The 18,515-nt window shown below is 40.9% G+C and overlaps 1 protein-coding gene across 4 annotated transcripts in view; it reads right to left on the bottom strand.

The window, feature by feature from the left end:
• LOC132403786 (cadherin EGF LAG seven-pass G-type receptor 1-like) overlaps positions 1 to 18,515 on the bottom strand; it is a 368,758-nt gene that overhangs the window by 340,575 nt on the left and 9,668 nt on the right. For 3 of the 4 annotated variants that reach the window (XM_059987470.1, XM_059987471.1, XM_059987472.1), the window contains exon 2: positions 13,580 to 16,108. The exons of the other annotated variant lie outside the window; for it this stretch is intronic. In XM_059987470.1, coding sequence (XP_059843453.1) covers positions 13,580 to 16,108 — 2,529 coding nt within the window. The remainder of the gene's footprint in view (positions 1 to 13,579; positions 16,109 to 18,515) is intronic. 4 annotated transcript variants of the gene reach the window in all.

Here is an 18,515-nt window from a genome sequence, read left to right as displayed (position 1 = left end):
CCAGGTGTGGCATCAAGAAACCAAGATAAATTGAAGTCAATAGACAATGCATTGAAAATTCTGCTACGCAGGGGTTCCCAACTTATTTTATACCAAAGACACCTCCCATTAACTGAAGGGTCCATGGACCCCAGGTTGGGAAACTCTGCTCGAATGGCTGGAGTCTTACCTCCAACAGAAGGTGATGGAGGTAATAGTATAAGAGCCTTGGAGCATATAGCATGATACCGTCTGTACCAACCATCAAATACCCACTTGCCGAAATTCTCCCCACATCCCCATCAATATCCCTAAGATTCTACCAATCACCTGCACACAACAGGAACAATTTACAAAGGCCAATTAACCTACCAACCCTTGGAAGTCTTGCCCCCAGCCCCAGGACATCACTGTAGGAGATCCTTGTGAATAGTGCCCAAAGACAAAGCATACATATGGACCTTCCATCCATCATAAGTTCATAAATAGAGGTATTCACTGATAATTATGTAATATTCAATCCCATTTGCAATTCTTAGGAAGTGAACCAAACTCTACTTACATGCAGCAGGGCAAACAATGTTCAGACAATGGGTAGATGTAGCAAGACATTTTCATTCCACAAAAATACCAAGCTACGCCCCTCTTCTACAAGAAAACCTCTTATCACAACAGTCAAGGGCATTCAAAGTTTCTTCTGCTTTGTTAGCTTACAGTAACTTTGTCTTGCACTGTATTGCTGCAAAAAAAACAACAAATTTCATGACATACATCAGAGATAATAAACCAGATTGTGCTTCTATACCATCAAATTCCTGGGGGTCATGCTAATCTGTAATGGTGCAGTAGCATAGTGGTTAGTACAACACTTTACAGTACGGGCAACAACGGTTCAATTCCCGCTGCAGTCTGTAAGGAGTTTTACATTCTCCCCGTAACCAGGTTTCCTCCCAAAGTCCAAAGCTGTTAATGTCCCATGATTAGGTTAGGGTTAAATTGGGAGACTGTTGGGTAGCATGGCTCAAAAGGCTGGAAGGGCCTATTCTGCAGTGTACCTTAATAAAAAAATAAATAAACTCAACCAGACTCATGAATACTAAAGGAAGAGGTCAGCAGCATGATTTACAGTGACTCACCTCCTGACAGCCCAAAGGCTAACTTAATTAAGATGATATGAATCAGGGGGGTGATGGAATGCATAGAACCTATAGCATAACAGCATGGTTTAGGCCAATTGGCCCACGACGTTGTGTCAATCTTTCAACCGACTCAAAATCAATCTAATCCTTCCTTTCCTCAAAGCCCTACATTTTTCTATCATTCATGTGCTTACCTAAGAGTTTCTTATACACCTCCAATGTACCTGCTTCTATCACCACCTAATGTACTTACTACATACTAAGAACAACTTTATGCAGTTCCAAATCAACCAAGTAAAACTGCTCAATTGATCACTATAGTGTCTACCAGTGGTGGACATTAACTACAGTGCACCCCATCCACAAAATGCATTGTGGTTATGTAGCTAATTCATCAGCACCTTTCAATACCACCGTCTCTTGGTAAACGACCACCCGCATGTTATGCAAGTTTCACATATATCAATGTGACTTGGAAATACAGTATATTGCCATCAATTTTGCAGGGCTGACATCTTGGAACATAAATCTGATGGAGTAGCTTGATGGAAAGGAGTGAAGTAGATAAAAAGCAGACTCCAATGCCACCTTCTCAAGAGCAATAAATGCTGGTCTTGCCAGCAATAAACGGAGACCCAAAAATAAAAGAAGTTTTACATGTAAACTGTTATTCATGGGTTAAGGGTGAAAGGTGAAGATTTTAAGGGAGAACATGAGGGAAACTTCTTCGTTCAGAGGGTCGTGAGAGTGTGGATCAAGCTGCCAGTGTAAGTGGTGCATGCAAGTTAGATTTCAACATTTAAGAGAAGTTTGGATAGCTACGTGAATGGTAAGGGTATGGAAGGCTATGGTCCCGGTGCATGACCATAGAAGTGGGCAGTTTAAATGGTTCAGCATGGACTCAATGGGCTGAAGGGCTTGCTTCTGTGCTGTACTTTTCTATGACTCTATATAAAATTTAACAAACTTAGATGATTAATCATACCATACACAATTGCAGCCAATGCTGTTCCGTGACCAAGCTAATAAAACATTTATAGTATAATGCCAAATAAAATGGTTTATGCCACAAAGTACACATCTTCAATGATATGTTGTACTTTAGTATTGGAATTAACATGAATTATCTTGGTTTATCTTGGTTTATTTCAAGATGTCTATCTGCATTATGATTATTGCCTGCGCTTTAGTGTCATCTAACCATTTTCAACTCTAATATTGCCTTCATTGGCGAGATCCTGCAATCTTTACAGGTAGTATACCTGTCTGTTAAATTTTTAAAGATTTCCATCTACCACCAGCCAATAAACTCACATTTCCAATTAACAACTCACATTGGCTTCTCATTTTAACCTAGGTATTACTCCGATTCAGTCCATCTTCCTGAGAACCCATTTGAAAACCATGTCTTCAAACAAAGTACAACACAGAAACAGGGTCTTCGGCCCACCTGCATGCCTAGTCATTTCTACTGCCTACTCCTATTGACCTGCACTGGGATAACAGCACTCCATACCCCTACCATTCATGTACCTATCCAAACCTCTTTAAAATGGTGAAATCGAATTTGCAGGCACCACTTGTGCTGGCAGCTCGTTCCACACTCTCACTCTCAGAATAAATGAAATTTTTCTCACTTTTAAAGATAAATCCCTAATGCTCTTCTCTCAATATGAACAGAATTTTGTTCATCTTTTATCAACTGTGTCCATTACAGGACTGACTTCAGCTCCTAATCATTAATTCAAGAATCAGACACCATTTTCAATGCTGGTTTTCTATCACAGTGAACTGATAAATATTAATTACCAAATTCTTGAATAAATCAAATACTGTTAAGGTGTCTTTCTCCAGCTTTTGCCTTTCAGCTGTAACTAAGGTAATGAAATCCGCACTGTACAGCAACAATCTCACATGAAATTGTACCAACAATACTGAAAGCTGTGTAGACCCCAAAGTTGCACTGTTGAAACACATCCTTCAATGAAATAATGTACTCGCAAACAGTCTTCCTTACCTTCTCATTCTAAGCTCCAAATATGTAGCTGTCCTCAATTTTTGTGTTATAAATTTGCAACACAAATACTTTGTTTCCTGTGGCATTAAAAGATTTTCTAAAGTAAATTTCAGAATCTCCTCCTATTAATAATGGTTTTCCTTTACAGTACTCCTATACAGCATTTGTTTGGTAGGGATGTCCTCACCCTTTTCTGTTCTGTTAAAACACTGTTAATAATGTGTTCCCTTATGCCAAGGCTCCTCAAGCAGCCATTTTGTCCTTTTCCTGCTCTTGCAGCAGTGTAGCTTCTGCTCATGAATTATATTGGGAATAAGAAATTACTTCTCCTTTTTGCTGCTATTTCTGATTTTGCAGTACTTTTTGTCTGAATTTAAACTAACCCTCGCACAAGGTCAGAGTTAACATAGGCGGTCCCGAGTTTCTAAACCAAGGATTCCCAAGCTGGGGTTCACAGGCCCCTCAGTTAAAGGTAGGGGGTCTATGGTATGAAAAGCACTGGGAACCTCCAGTCTAGACTCTCCCTGCATACTGTTCACTCATACCAATTAATCAACTCTTTAAAAATATCTGCTGAGATACTATTCACTTTACTGATTTGCAACACATGGTAGTGTTCCGCAGAACTACAAGGACAGTTCTAATTTTTTCAATTCTGCCCAAGTACAGTGCACGTGACTACATGTCATACATTTGCCTTCTCAATACATTTCAATCAGCTCTTGCATCATTTAGAACATTAAACATAGATGAGAGAACAAAGGGAATCCACATTGCTACATATAATTGGAGTGTTTAAGATACTTTAAATGGCTTTCACTGCAGGAATAAGAGAGATAAGCAAATGAATTTTAAAATTTACTTTTTCCCCATTGGTTCATTTTAAGTAGCTTATTGGATGTGCTTTGTTCTAGGAGTTTCCCTTTGGGAGAGGGACTTCTCCAGAACTGAAGACAGCAGTAAATCTAGAGGGTGTGTGTGCAACAAACAAGTGTCCTCCTGACAGCCTGAAGCTTTTGATGGGTGTCGAAGCAGAAGCTGGAGAAAGGCAGAAAATTCCTCCACTTGCCTAGACAGGTGCAGCTGCAATAACACAAGCAGCTTGACCCTGCCCTGCAGAATGAGTTCCCCCAATCTGCAGATGTGTGGCAGTACACAGGGTGATTAGGATATACTTGTAGCAACTGAAAAAGGACAAGGGCAGCAGCTGTATGGGATCAATATCAGACCATTATCCTGACTTGGAAATGAATTGTAATGGCAACACCACTGCTGGGACAACATTCAGGCGTGCACCACCTAACAATAGTGTAACTATGTCTTCATTGCATGGGCTGCAGTTGTGCAAGAAGGAAGAGGTCGATCTGGCACTGAGAGGCAATACAGTGCATGTGGGACATGCAAGAGAAGTGGTCGAGGTGGCTAAAATTGCAACTTTGCAAATTGTCAAAGCACGAAAGAGTCATTTGTATAAGAGTCAAGAGTCAAAGCGTTTAATTGGAGTAAGGGGAGTTATGAGGCTATCAGGCAGGAAATTGGAAGCTTAAATTGGGAACAGATGGTCTCGGAAAATTACGGGAAGAAATGTGGCAAATGTTCAGGAAATATTTGTGTGGAGTTCTGCATAGGTACATTCCAATGAGACAGGGAAGTTATGGTAGGGTACAGGAACTGTGGTGTACAAAGGCTGTAATAAATCTAGTCAAGAAGAAAAGAAAAGCTTACAAAAGGTTCAGAGAGTTAGGTAATGTTAGAGATCTAGAAGATTATAAGGCTAACAGGAAGGAGCTTAAAAAGGAAATTAGGAGAGCCAGAAGGGGCCATGAGAAGGCCTTGGTGGGCAGGATTAAGGAAAACCCCAAGGCATTCTACAAGTATGTGAAGAGCAAGAGAATAAGACATGAAAGAATAGGACCTATCGAGTGTGACAGCGGGAAAGTGTGTATGGAACCGGAGGAAATAGCAGGGGTAGTCAATGAATACTTTACTTCAGTATTCACTATGGAAAAGGATCTTGGTGATTGTAGTGCTGACTTGTAGCAGACTGAAAAGCTTGAGCATGTAGATATTAAGAAAGAGGATGTGCTGGAGCTTTTAGAAAGCATCAAGTTGGATAAGTCACCGGGACCGGATGAGATGACCACAGGCTATTCTGGGAGGCAAGGGAAGAGATTGCTGAGTCTTTGATGATGATCTTTGCATCATCAATGGGGATGGGAGAGGTTCCGGAAAATTCGAGGGTTGCAGATGTTGTTCCCTTACTCAAGAAAGGGAGTAGAGATAGCCCAGGAAATTATAGACCGGTAAGTCTTACTTCAGTGGTTGGTAAGCTGATGGAGAAGATACTGAGAAGCAGGATCTATGAACATTTGGAGAGGTATAATATGATTAGGAATAGTCAGCATGGCTTTGTCAAGGGCAGGTCATGCCTTACAAGCCTGATTGAATTTTTTGAGGATGCGACTAAACATAGTAATGAAAGAAGAGCAATAGGTGTAGTGTATATGGATTTCAGCAAGGTATTTGACAAGGTACCCCTTGCAAGGCTTATTAAGAAAGTAAGGAGGCAAGGGATCCAAGGGGACATTGCTTTGTGGATCCAGAACTGGCTTGTCCACAGAAGGCAAAGAGTGGTTGTAGCTGGGTCATATTCTGCATAGAGGTTGGTGACCAGTGGTGTGCCTCAGGGATCTGTTCTGGGACCTTCACTCTTCATGATTTTTATAAATGACCTGAATGAGGAAGTGGAGGGATGGGTTAGTAAATTTGCTGATGACACACAGGTTGGAGGCGTTTGGATAGTGTGGTTCATTTTGGTAGGTCAAATATGATGGCAGAATATAGTATTAATGGTAAGACTTGGCATTGTGGAGGATCAGAGGGATCTTGGGGTCCGAGTCCATAGGATGCTCAAAGCAGCTCTGCAGGTTGACTCTGTGGTTAAGAAGGTGTACTGTGTATTAGCCTTCATTAATCATGGAATTGAATTTAGGAGCCGAGAGGTAATGTTGCAGCTATATAGGACCCTGGTCAGACCCCATTTGGAGTACTGTACTCAGTTCTGGTTGCTTCACTACAGGAAGGATGTGGAAGTCATAGAAAGGGTGCAGAGGAGATTTACAAGGATGTTGCCTGGATTGGGGAGCATGCCTTATGAGAATAGGTTGAGTGAACTCGGCTTTTTGTCCTTGGAGTGACAGAGGATGAGAGGTGACCTGATAGAGGTGTATAACATGATGAGAGGCATTGATTGTGTGGATAGTCAGAGGCTTGTTCCCAGGGCTGAAATGGTTGCCACAAGAGGACACAGGTTTAAGGTGCTAGGGAGTAGGTACAGAGGAGATGTCAGGGGTAAGTTTTTTACTCAGAGAGTGGTGAGTGTGTGGAATGGGCTGCCGGCAACAGTGGTGGAGGCAGATACGATAGGGTCTTTTAAGAGACTTTTGGATAGGTACAAGTAGTTTATAAAAAGAGTGATGGGTAAGCCTAGTAATTTCTAAGGTAGAGACATGTTCAGCACAACTTTATGGGTCGAAGGGCCTGTATTGTGCTGTAGGTTCTCTATGTTTCTATTTGGATGGGTACATGAAGAGGGGCTTGCTGGTGTAAGGGCCAAATGTGGGCAACTGTGGAGAGCAGGGAGGATGCGGCTGTGGTTGACTCGGACCAGTTGTGCCGAGGGGTGTGGGCGCGCACCCACCCCTTATTGTAATATATAGCTTTTATTATTAGGTATTGCATTGTACTGCTGCCACAAAACAACAAATTTTATGACATATGCCAGTGATATTAAACCTGATTCTGATGCCAATCTGCCAGTTTCTAAGTGAGGAGCATAACAGACCCAATCAAGTAGATCTTATACCCTTGTCACACTTTACACCTAATACCTTAAAATGAATTATTCATGTATTTTTTTGGCTTTGCCTCCTAAAATATTGGACAAATTTGTTCCTACGTAAATGACTAGTTGAATATTTTCAGTTTTACACTAAATCTCCCAAATATTAGGGGACCTTAAATTGAAGTGAGTGGTCAAAGGAATTAGTAAACTCAAATATTTGGAAATTAAACACATGGTTCACAAATAAAAATAAACTAGGACTCACTGCTGGCACAACAGAGTTTTAAGTTTATTAAGGATATCACTGCACATGAATTTATTTGAGCTTTCCTGGTATTAAAATGAATACCACCAATACATTTTAGTGGAATATTAATTCATTAAGAGATACAGCATGAAACAGGCCCTTCCGGCCCTCTGAGTCACACCGCTCAGCAATCCCCCGATTTAACCCCAGTCTGATCACAGGACACTTTACAATGGCCAATTAACCTAACCAACCATATGTCTTTGGACTGTGGGAGGAAACCTGAGCACCCAGAGGAAACTCGCGCTGTTACGAAAAGAATGCCAAGGCAGCAGCGGAAATTGAACGCCAGTCACTTGTACTATAAGGCATCGTGCTAACCGCTATGCTACCACATCGCCTCACACAATAGTAGAGATAAGCTTGTTTTTGTTCCAATTATAGACTCTGATCATATGAGCTGGATTCAATGATTCCATAATTGCCACTGGAAAGTGAAGGGCACTCCAAGAAAGGCAAAGCTACAAATTCCACTAGTTGTATTACAAAAGGGGTTTTGTTCTGTAAAGACCTTGAGTGCAATGTTTTGATATCATTGTAGAATCTTCACAATAAATCAATTTATGAAAATAGATATTACAATTTAAGTCGGACAGTCAATACTATCCACAGCACTGATGTTCAGGAGCAACTGGAAATAAAAAGTCTTTAGCATCTGAAAATACTGGTCCCCCTAAACTTCTGTAAATGGAAGTGGCAATAGGAATTAATTTATAAACGGTGAATGATGCATTTAAATAGCACTATATATGTTTGATAAGGATTAATAGGAACATTAATCTTTATAATAACAGCCCTGACCTCAAATTACCACAGCAAGTTGATTATTGTTATAATTTGTCTGCTCTGCAGACTTTGTGCACAAAACACATCACACAACCCGTGATACAAATGACCACCTTCTGATCCACTAATTACCACTGGAAAGCCAGAAAACAAGCACAGCCACGTCTATTTTCATCCAGAAAATTCCCAGGTTCGGGAATAGGGATTTTAAAAGACAGCACGACCAATAAGTCTCACTGTTCTCCTGCACCAACATTTCTTTCACAACGAGTGGTAAATCAACATGCTGCTTGCTCTGGTGAAAATGCTGTCCATCTGTGGCTCCCAACTATCCGCGCACACACAGCTGCTGGAATGTCAGAAGTTTTCTCTGGCATGTCATACAGCAGCTTCACAAGTAAACGATACAGTTTGAAGAACTGTACAGATAATGACTGTCAATTCAAGCTTTCATCTTAAGCTGGAACCTGAACAAATAAAACCAGAGAAGGAAGAGAGCAAACTTCAATCAAAGGCAAAATTTGATCCTGCAGGACTGTTGTCAAAAGCTGATCAGGAGCTCCTCCATCAGAAGCATGGCAGAGAGACCGACAGAACAGCAAATTGACAACAAACATTCAGCTTTTCCCCGCTTCAGACTTATTTTCTCCTTACTTAAGACCATAAGATATCAGAGCAGAGTTAGGCCATTTGGCCCATCAAGTCTGCTCCACCATTTCACCATGGCTGAACCAGTTTCCTGTCAACCCCAGTCTCCTGCCTTCTCCCCGTATCCCTTCATGCCCTCACTAATCAAGAACCTATCAACCTCCGCCTTAAATATACCCAATGATCTGGCCTCCACAGCCACCTGTGGCAACAAATTTGAAAGATTTACCACTCTCTGGCTAAATAAATTCTTCATCTCCATTCTAAATGGGTGTCCCCTCTATTTTGTGGCTGTGTTCTCTGGTCTTAGACCACCCGCCACCAATGAAACATCCTCTAAACGTTCACTCTATCAAAACCTTTCACCATTCGATAGGTTTCAATGAGATCCACTCAGCCTTCAGAACTCCAGTGAGTCAAAAATGGTTGTTGTGACGCGTCTAGTGTGGTAGTGTAGTGGATAATGCTTATCACTCTCACTTTCAGTTTCCATCATTGGCTAGCAGTCTTGTGAAAAGGAGAGCTGAATACGTAAATCAGTACAAAGCTTCTCCAACAGTGAGCCTCATGTAGTGCCTCCTTGCTGGCGACACACGGTACCTGAACTCTTTTTCGGACTCAGACTGAACTACAGGGGATGAGGAAGAGGTACGGCCCCTGCACTCATTGCACACGGTGTGCGGATGTGCCCTGGCGCTCATGAACCAGATCCCCAGCTGTGGGTAAATATTCCCACTTCCTTGTGGGCAGCCTTGGGAGAGACGAAGGCTCTTTTGCCTTCATCACCACCGACTTAACTTTCAATTTAACCTTTATGGAATCCTACACAAGGACTCCCAAGTCCCCTTACACCTCAGATTTTTTAATCTCTCCATTTAGATAAGTCTATGCTTTTATTTCTTCTACCAAACTGCATGACCATACGTTTCCCGACACTGTATCCCATCTGCTACTTCTTTGCCTATTTTTTTTAAATAAAAAGTAAGTCAGGAAACGATCACAAAACCAATTTCCAGCACTTTACCAGCTTTCCCATATAATTGGTTACTGAGAGGTAATACTGCTTGGGGTCTGTCATGTTCTCTTCAGAACTACCTGCCTGGAACACCACCTCAGATAGTCCAGCTAGGACTGGTACACTATTATCCAACCACGTACCAGAACAGCACATACCAGCCTTCTGCTTTTATGTCACCAATTTGCATCTGTTAAATTAAATCTCCAGTGTTAATGATTTACTGTGAAGGTTACATTTTCAAATCTTTACACCGAAAACATAGCCAGTCTGAGATCCTCCACATCCTAATTCCAGAACACTATGTAAATCTTTTCAAATTATATCTGAAGCATATTCAACTCTATTCAAATATAGTCACTGACTTATCTCTGGTAGTGCAACCAAGCCCCAACAGATGGTCAGTGAATCATTAGTTAACACACACAAGTAGATACCATTGCTTTGTCTGTTCCTGGAATCAGTCTTCACTATTCAAGCACTGAATAAAGGCTCACTGATAACTACAAGTGCAGACTAAATCACACATAGTAAATGCACATACTCATATATTAATGCAACATGACTCATAAAAGATTCAAAATGAATAATTTCAGTAATCAATATCCAATCAATGAATTTAATCTTCCACACCATCAGTGATGTTCAAAACCAAGTAAAACAATTCTGTGATCATAAGTAAGACAGCATGGTAATGTTACTGTACGCAGAAGGACAGTAAGTAATTTGAAAATTGCAACGTTCGAGAGAAGCTCTCCATCCGTGCTGGGCTGAGCGTCCAGCTGGCTACTCATCCTCGTAAAATAAAACAGACAAATGCTAAAGAAACGGCAAGGTTGCTGCCCGATGCGCAGAGAGGAACAACATAAGGTATATAAATTGCAAATGTTTGTTATTTAACTACAAACTTTCCACTCATATTATACAACTATGAAATGAATATTGAAAATACAAGCTTATGAATCATACACGATACAAAGCAAAGATAAGCAATCTCGCTTTTGTGGTGTGATGATTCTATAATTTATCTAAAAGTTAACAATATTATATCTATAAAATAGTAAAATCTATAAAAATCTAATGCCATTATTCACTTTGAAGTAAAGGCGCTTTCTGCACCCTGGCCAACATTCAAATAGCTAGTGAAAAAGAGATTAATTAAGCAGTCCTCATAAATATGAGAAAATCTGCAGATGCTGCAAAGCAACACACACAAAATGCTGGAGGAACTCAGCAAGTCAGGCAGCATCTATGGAAATGAATAAACTGTTAATGCTTAGGGCAAGGACCTATCCTCAGTCCCGAAGAAGAGTCTTGGCCGAAATCATCAACTGTTTATTAATTTCCATAGATGCTGTTGCCTGACCAGCTGAGTTCCTCCAGCATTTTAGATCATGGGATGATAAGATTTAGGAGCAGAATTAGGCCAACTGGCCTAATGGCAGCCTGTGCTGCCATTTTGTCATGAATGATCTAATTTTCCTCTTAGCCCTGATCTCCTCCTGCCTTCTCCCCGTTATCCTTCGTGCCCTGACCAATCAAGAATCTATCAACCTCTGCCTCAAATATACATAAAGACTTTGCCTCCACAGCTGCCTGTGGCAAAGAATTCCACAGATTCACCACTCTCTGGCTAAAGTCATGCCTTATCTCTGTTCTAAAAGGTCATCCCCCTATTCTGAGGCTGTGTCTTGTGTGTGCTGTTTTTACTTAAACAGCCCTTTTTTTTCTGTTAACCCATGTTGTGCATAGTAAGATTTTACTTGTATGTTAAACATTTTGGAACAGACCAGTGACATAAATAATGCTATGTCAAAGGCAAGTCATTCCTTTCAAACGTCCTTGGGCAGAAATAAAGGGTAAACCAATTTTTAAGTACATTTATACTTGAAACAAATGTGATCTCTTAGTTCCAGTAAAGTTACAATAAGGGCATCAACTGCAAGTCCCAAATAAGAATAAATATCCTGGATAAGAATTAACTTTAAAAAAAACTTCCTCTAAAATGAAACTGCAGCTATAATTAAATTAAAGCGACTTAGCTGTTTTGCACTCTGATATCACTCACTACTAAACTTTATAGGACTGAGCTTTGATTGATGTTATGGGATATCACCAAAGAATTCAAAATTCCAGAAAATATCTGATGCAACAGATTAAAATGGGCTCTTTCCTGTTCAACTTTAGGGAAAGAATCTTGCCGGATACCATGGCAAAAAAGTATAATCAGGCATTAATGTAATACTTGCATGACTTCAAGACTTCAATGACTAAAATCAATGAAATATATCTGAAGGGTAATCATTGTCATAATGAAGGGAATCTCAGCACCCAATGTCCACAGAAAACTCGTGCAAAAAACAACCTCATAAGCTCCAGATAACTTGTTTCATGGTGTTGGCCGAGAGAAAAAACTATTAGCACAAACACAAAGAGCAACTCCCACGTCCTTCTGTAAAGCAGTGCCATGGAAGCTCGTGTCAATGGGAGAGACTAGAGGGGGCCTAAGTTTAGCATGTAGATTGAAAGATGGCACACCAGACAATCAGCACTTCCAGTACTGTAAAGAAGAGTCAGCAAGGACCTTTGTATTCAGATTCCCCTGGAGCGGAATGTGTATCCATGCAGCTCTGAAACAAAGGCTACCCTGCAACACAGCAACCTCTTCAAAGACATTCAAAAGAGCAAGCTTACAACCTTGCTACAATGCACCACTCAATTAATGTTAATACATAACCCAGATGGCACTCTTCTGCTCTAATTGCAGAAAACGAACAATTGGTAAGGTTTGCAATGCACCAACATTGGAGATATTTCTTGTCACATATGCTGAATTGCCAAGCTGTCATATGGTCGAAGAAGTCATCATCAATGGCGCGCTTTCTAAAGGTGATTTTACTTCTGGCTCCAGGATATAAAGTATCTGGTTAGTTCATTGCATTTCTTGAAAAATGGTGCCCATGATAGATTATTAGATCCTATTATTTAATAATCATTTACTTCACATTAAACCTGAGAAAGGAACTGCTGGAAGACATTACCACTGAGAGTAATCCTATTTTTGTCAAACATTACAAAATAATGTACTGCAGGTCAAATTTTAATACACTTAAAAGCCACTAATACTTGGAACAAGCTCACTTCTTGGGGAGGACTAGTCATTTAGAAGAAAGATAAAGGTCACATGAAATTATTGCATTCTTAAATATGAAATTCCATAGATTTTTTGTGGAAAAGTACATTGCTTCATCATAATAACTACTCAATATGCTTTTGAAAAACCCAGGTGCAAAGGAACAAAGAAACACCAGACATATATTCAAAATGTAGAAATAGACCAAAGCTCGCTCCCTTCTGCTTCACAGACCAGTCACATCCATTTTGGAAAGATCAACAATGCAGGGGAACTGACTTTCATTTGGGCATCTTGTTTTACAAAGCACAGTTGAATTTGAACTCCAACATCAGCCCTCAAAGTCTTTACCGCTGAGGAAATCTTAAAATATAAGGTTCCTGAAAAAAGGCTTCAGCAAGAAATACAAAAATACTCTCCAAGTTTGGAAACCTGAGGTTACATTCTCCATCTTGATGTGGTACTCTCATTCCAGCGTTAACTAAAGTGGTTCACATACTACTTCAAACATTGAAATAATTATATCAAGAGAAATCATTATAAAATGCCAGTTTACAAAATTGTAATGAAGACCCATGATTAAAGATAAAAGAATAAACAAAATTATATATTCAGAACTGATGGTACATTTAATCTTTGGCTTAATTTCCTGTTGAAGGCTTCATGCTTTCACTATGAACCACTTAGAGAGGTGTACACTTCCCATCTTACCTGTAACGGAGATCTTCAGGTTTGCTTCCAGAGGCCTGTTGTTGTCCAAATTCTGACTCAACTTTAACTGTCCAGTATTTTGGTCTAAAATCAAAAGGTTAAGCTCATTGCCCTCCACGAATGTGTAGAAAAGACTATCCGATACATCCGGGTCATAGGCTGGAATCTTCCCAATCACGCCTGAAGGAAAGCTGTTTGACTTATTGGTAACATAGTTGTTAAAAATAATCTCAAAGTTGCGTAGCACTGGAGCATTATCGTTTTTATCCACCAGACGAATGTGAATTGTGGCTCGATTAACCAGAGGTGCTGAGGTTGCCTGGACCACGATGACATATTCAATTTTGGTTTCATAATCCAAATCTGTGAGAGCAATCAGGTCTCCGGTAAACATGTCCAACTGGAAAACCTCAGGGATGTTTCCTTCCACAATCTGGTACATGATTTGTGCATTTGTTCCCACATCAGGATCTGTTGCTGTGATTCTGGCCACCGAGGAGCCAACAGGGCTGTTTTCATCAATATAAATATCAAACTCATCCTTTTCAAAGGCAGGGGCATTGTCGTTGACGTCCAGCACCGTGATCTGGACATTTACAACTGCTTTAAGTGGTGGGTTACCTTTGTCAACTGCAAAGACCCTCAAGTTATAAATTGGAACATTCTCCCTATCTAATTTCCTCCCAGTCCGAATAATCCCCGATGAGGGTTCGATGTAGAAATCGCCATCTCCATCATCACCACCATGGAAGGTGTAATACACTCGACCATTGAGACCTGAATCCCGGTCAGTGGCTGAAATCTGCAAAACACTGGTGGATGAAGGAACATCCTCGTACACCGTGCCTTGGTACAAATCACGTACAAACTGAGGCTTGTTATCGTTAGCGTCATTGATCAGGATTTCAACGTACGTGGTGTCAGATTTTTGTGGGATACCATTGTCCCTGGCTGTTACTGCCAATGTGTAGGATGCCTGGTCTTCATAATCCAGCTCCATTTGCGTGGTTATGGTTCCTGTGTCAGGATCAATTTTAAACTGAGGAATGTTGTCCTCCATGATGTAGGTTATCCTGGCATTCTCTCCTGTATCTTCATCAGATGCACTGATGACCACCACTGCCGTGCCAATCGGTTTGTCCTCATTGATGCTGACAGTATAGTGTGAACTCTGGAACACTGGTCTGTGTGTGTTGGCATCTGTGACATTAATATAGACCTGAACTGTGTCCATCCGAGTTCCATCTGACGCAGTAACCGTAAGAACATACTGTCTTTCCTGCTTATAATCCAGGGGCAACGCTAAAGTGATTAGTCCACCACCACTCTGGCTGGTTATTGAAAACCGGTTCCGCGTGTTTCCGCTTGATATCTGATACGTGACCACGCTGTTAACGTCCCGATCGATCGCAGTGACGGTCAACACACTGCTGCCCACTGGTGCATCTTCATTCAACCTGAGGTGGTAAACCCTCTCGGTAAACGTAGGGTTGTTGTCATTCACATCCAGCACAGTGATGCTGATACCAGCTGAGGAGGTCATGGATGGGACCCCATTGTCCCTGGCTTCTACACCAAAAGCGTAAAATTCAGTTGTCTCTCGATCCAATTCCGTAGCAACTGTGATCCAGCCTGTATTGTTGCTTATGGCAAGTGGAAAGTCAGGAGGGGTGTCTACCAGTGTGTACTCCAAGCGAGCATTGTCACCAGAATCAGCATCAATAGCCTGAATGTGAATTACTGAATACCCAATAGCCACATTCTCCAACACCGTGGCCTGGAAGGGTGTGCTTACAAATATTGGTGCGTTGTCATTCACGTCTACCACTTGTATCATGACCAAGCCAGTGCTATTGATCAAAGGTGGCCTTCCACCATCCTGTGCTTTAATACGAAGGGAATATTCTCTTGTGGTCTCATAATCCAATGGGTTGATGATATCAATGTTGCCATTTAGAGAATCAATGTAAAACTGCCCTTTTATATTTCCACTCACAATGCTGTAATGAACTACAGCGTTGTTCCCTTTATCTCGATCAGAAGCTTTGACCTGCAGGATTTTGGTATTCACTGGAACATTTTCAGGCACTTGGACAAAGTACCGCTTCTCACTGAACTGTGGAGAATTGTCGTTCTCATCCTCCACAGTAATGTAAACAGTTGCCGTGGTACTTAGAGGACCTGGGTCTCTTCCTTGATCATTTGCCTCCACGACCAGATGATATTCAGCCACCATCTCCCGATCTATAACCCCTCTGGTCCTTACAATCCCAGACCTAGTGTCAATCTCAAACACAGAATTATTTCCATTGCTGTTGACAATGCGATATAACATGTTGGCATTTGAAGGAGCATCACTATCGGTTGCCCGGATGGTCAGCAGCTCGTAGCCAACTTCAACGTTCTCCCGAATGACCTCCCTGTACTCAGACAGTTCGAAGAGTGGGGCGTGGTCATTAGTATCACTGACAGTCACAGTTAAGGTGGCCGCAGTCATTCGACGTGGAGTTCCATTATCATTTACAGTAACTTTAAAAAAAGAAAAAAAGTTGAAGGTGAAACAACTGAGAATGTATTGACAATACAAAACTCTTAAGTTTTATACAGTCTCATGTCACGTTGATATACAGCTAAATAAACATAATTAGGAAGTCAGCCAGCTATGCCAAAGTCAGTAATGACCTCCCTGCTGATGGCTCAGAACACATTACCAACACAGTAGCATAGCTAATTGTTTCAGTATCGATCAAGTTTCCAAATACCCATCTAAAGTACTAGCCTACAAAGTACCCAGGACACCTTCAAGGAGCAGTGTCTCAGAAAGGCAGCATCCATTATTAAGGACCCCCAACACCCAGGGTATGCTCTGTTCTCACTGTTACCATCAGGTAGGAGGTAGAGAAGACTGAAGACACACACTCAGCGATTCAGGAACAGCTTCTTCCCCTCTGCCATCTGATTCCTAAACGAACACTGAACCCATAAACAGTACCTCACTTTTAAAATATATTATTTCTGTTTTTGCATGATTATTTATCTATTCAACATACATATACTGTAATTGATTTATTTATTCTTCTATATTATGTTTTGCAATGAACTGCAGCCACTAAGTTAACAAATTTCATAACACATACCGGTGATAATAAACCTGATTCTGATTAACTGTTCATTCTTTCCACAGTAGCTACTGACTAGCTGAGTTCTTCCAACATTTCTAGTTTTCCTTCAGATTCCAACATCAGTTTATGTTGTCCAAGTAAAAACCAAATTGTGTCTGTTAAAATATATGTGACAGCATCACAATAGGGAATGTTCCCTGTACTACTGAAAATCTGCAAAACATTTCTCCTCATCTCTCTCTAACTAGAAGGCTGGACAACAACCTGCTCCCACCTCTGTACTGATGAAGACTAAAATTCTGAAGGAGAGATGATCTGTCACAGATCACTATAAAAGCTCTCCTTTCAATATACTCTTTTTGGGCAAACTCTGAAACCAAGTCATCCATGGCTTAAATCAATACCTGACAAGTGTCAGCTTAGTTGAACATCACTGTAGTACTAAAACCAGGATTCCGAATTTCTATTGGAGTTAAGCAACTAATGACAAATATAAATTCATTGCCAAAGGGGATCTTGCTTTATCAAAGACACACCCTTTCCAATGAGCTGTTAAACCAAGGGACTATCTTCCTCACAAAGGGAAATATGTAGTTGCACTTTCTGAATTAGAATAAGCCAATGCCCAAGTTCCTGAACTGCACTCTTTAAACAGACTTTAAACATTACATATGTACATTTATGTGCACACACAAATGGCATACAAATTATTAACCCAACAAACCTGCTGTAGCTCCCTGTACATCATGAACCTGACCTAGAATGGGAAACTGCTTCGCTGGGGACTGCGCCTCATCCACCAGAAAAAGCAGGATCTCTCAGTACCCACACATTTCAATTCTACTTCCCATTCCTATGTGTCAGTCCATGGCCTTCTCTTGTGCCATGATGAGGCCATACTCAAGTTGGAGGAACAACACCTTATATTTCGTCTGGGTAGCCTCCAACCTGAAGGTATGAACATAGATTTCTTGAACTTCTGATAACAGCCCCCCCCCCCCACCTTTACCATTCCCTTTTACTTCTCTCACCTTATCTCCTTACCAGCCCATCACCTCGCCCTGGTGCTCCTGCTCCTTTCTTTTCTTCCAAGGACTTCTATCCTCTCCCACCAGATTTCCCCTTCCCCAGCCCTTTATCTCTTTCACCAATCAGCTTCACACTTCTTTATGTCACCCCTCCTCCTCTCCGTTTCACCTTGTACTTCTTCCTCCCCTCCCACCACCTTCTTACTCTGACTTTTCATCTCTCTTTCCAGTCCTGACAAAGGGTCTTGGCCTGAAACGTTGACTGTTTACCCTTTTCCATGGATGCTGCCTGACCTGCTCAGTTCCCCCAGCATTTTGTGTGTGTTTTGGATTTCCAGCATCTGCAGATCTTCTTGTGTTTGTGAATCAACAACTTCCTGTTCAATGGCATCCAAACAAGTCATGATCCTGTTTATTTCAGCAATCGATCCTCCAATGCCCTTTGTTCCAAAGTAAGCATACTAAATCGATTCCCTTCCTCCTCCCTACATTCCCACCAGTGGAAAAAAAATCAAAACTCCTGGCAAATTACTACTCAAAAGCTCAGAACCCTGGCCAACTTATTTCCATGGATTATCATTTTAACTTTCCCTTTTACATTTCAGCTTTCCATTTGGCTTCATCAATTTTAAATAAATCAGTAGGAATAATCACAATTCATATTTTCTATCCTAACAATAATGTCAATAAATAAAATCAAGACATGGCTGAATTAAAACTGGTAGAAATAATTGGAAGTGCTGTTTTGTGTAAAAACACACATTGGTAAGTTTGAGGATTTCTGGA

The sequence above is a fragment of the Hypanus sabinus genome, chromosome 13 (assembly GCF_030144855.1).
Source record: "Hypanus sabinus isolate sHypSab1 chromosome 13, sHypSab1.hap1, whole genome shotgun sequence".
Classification (NCBI taxonomy): Eukaryota; Metazoa; Chordata; class Chondrichthyes; order Myliobatiformes; family Dasyatidae; genus Hypanus; species Hypanus sabinus.
Note: the sequence above shows the minus strand (reverse complement) of the source record. Positions and strands in the feature narration are given on the sequence as shown.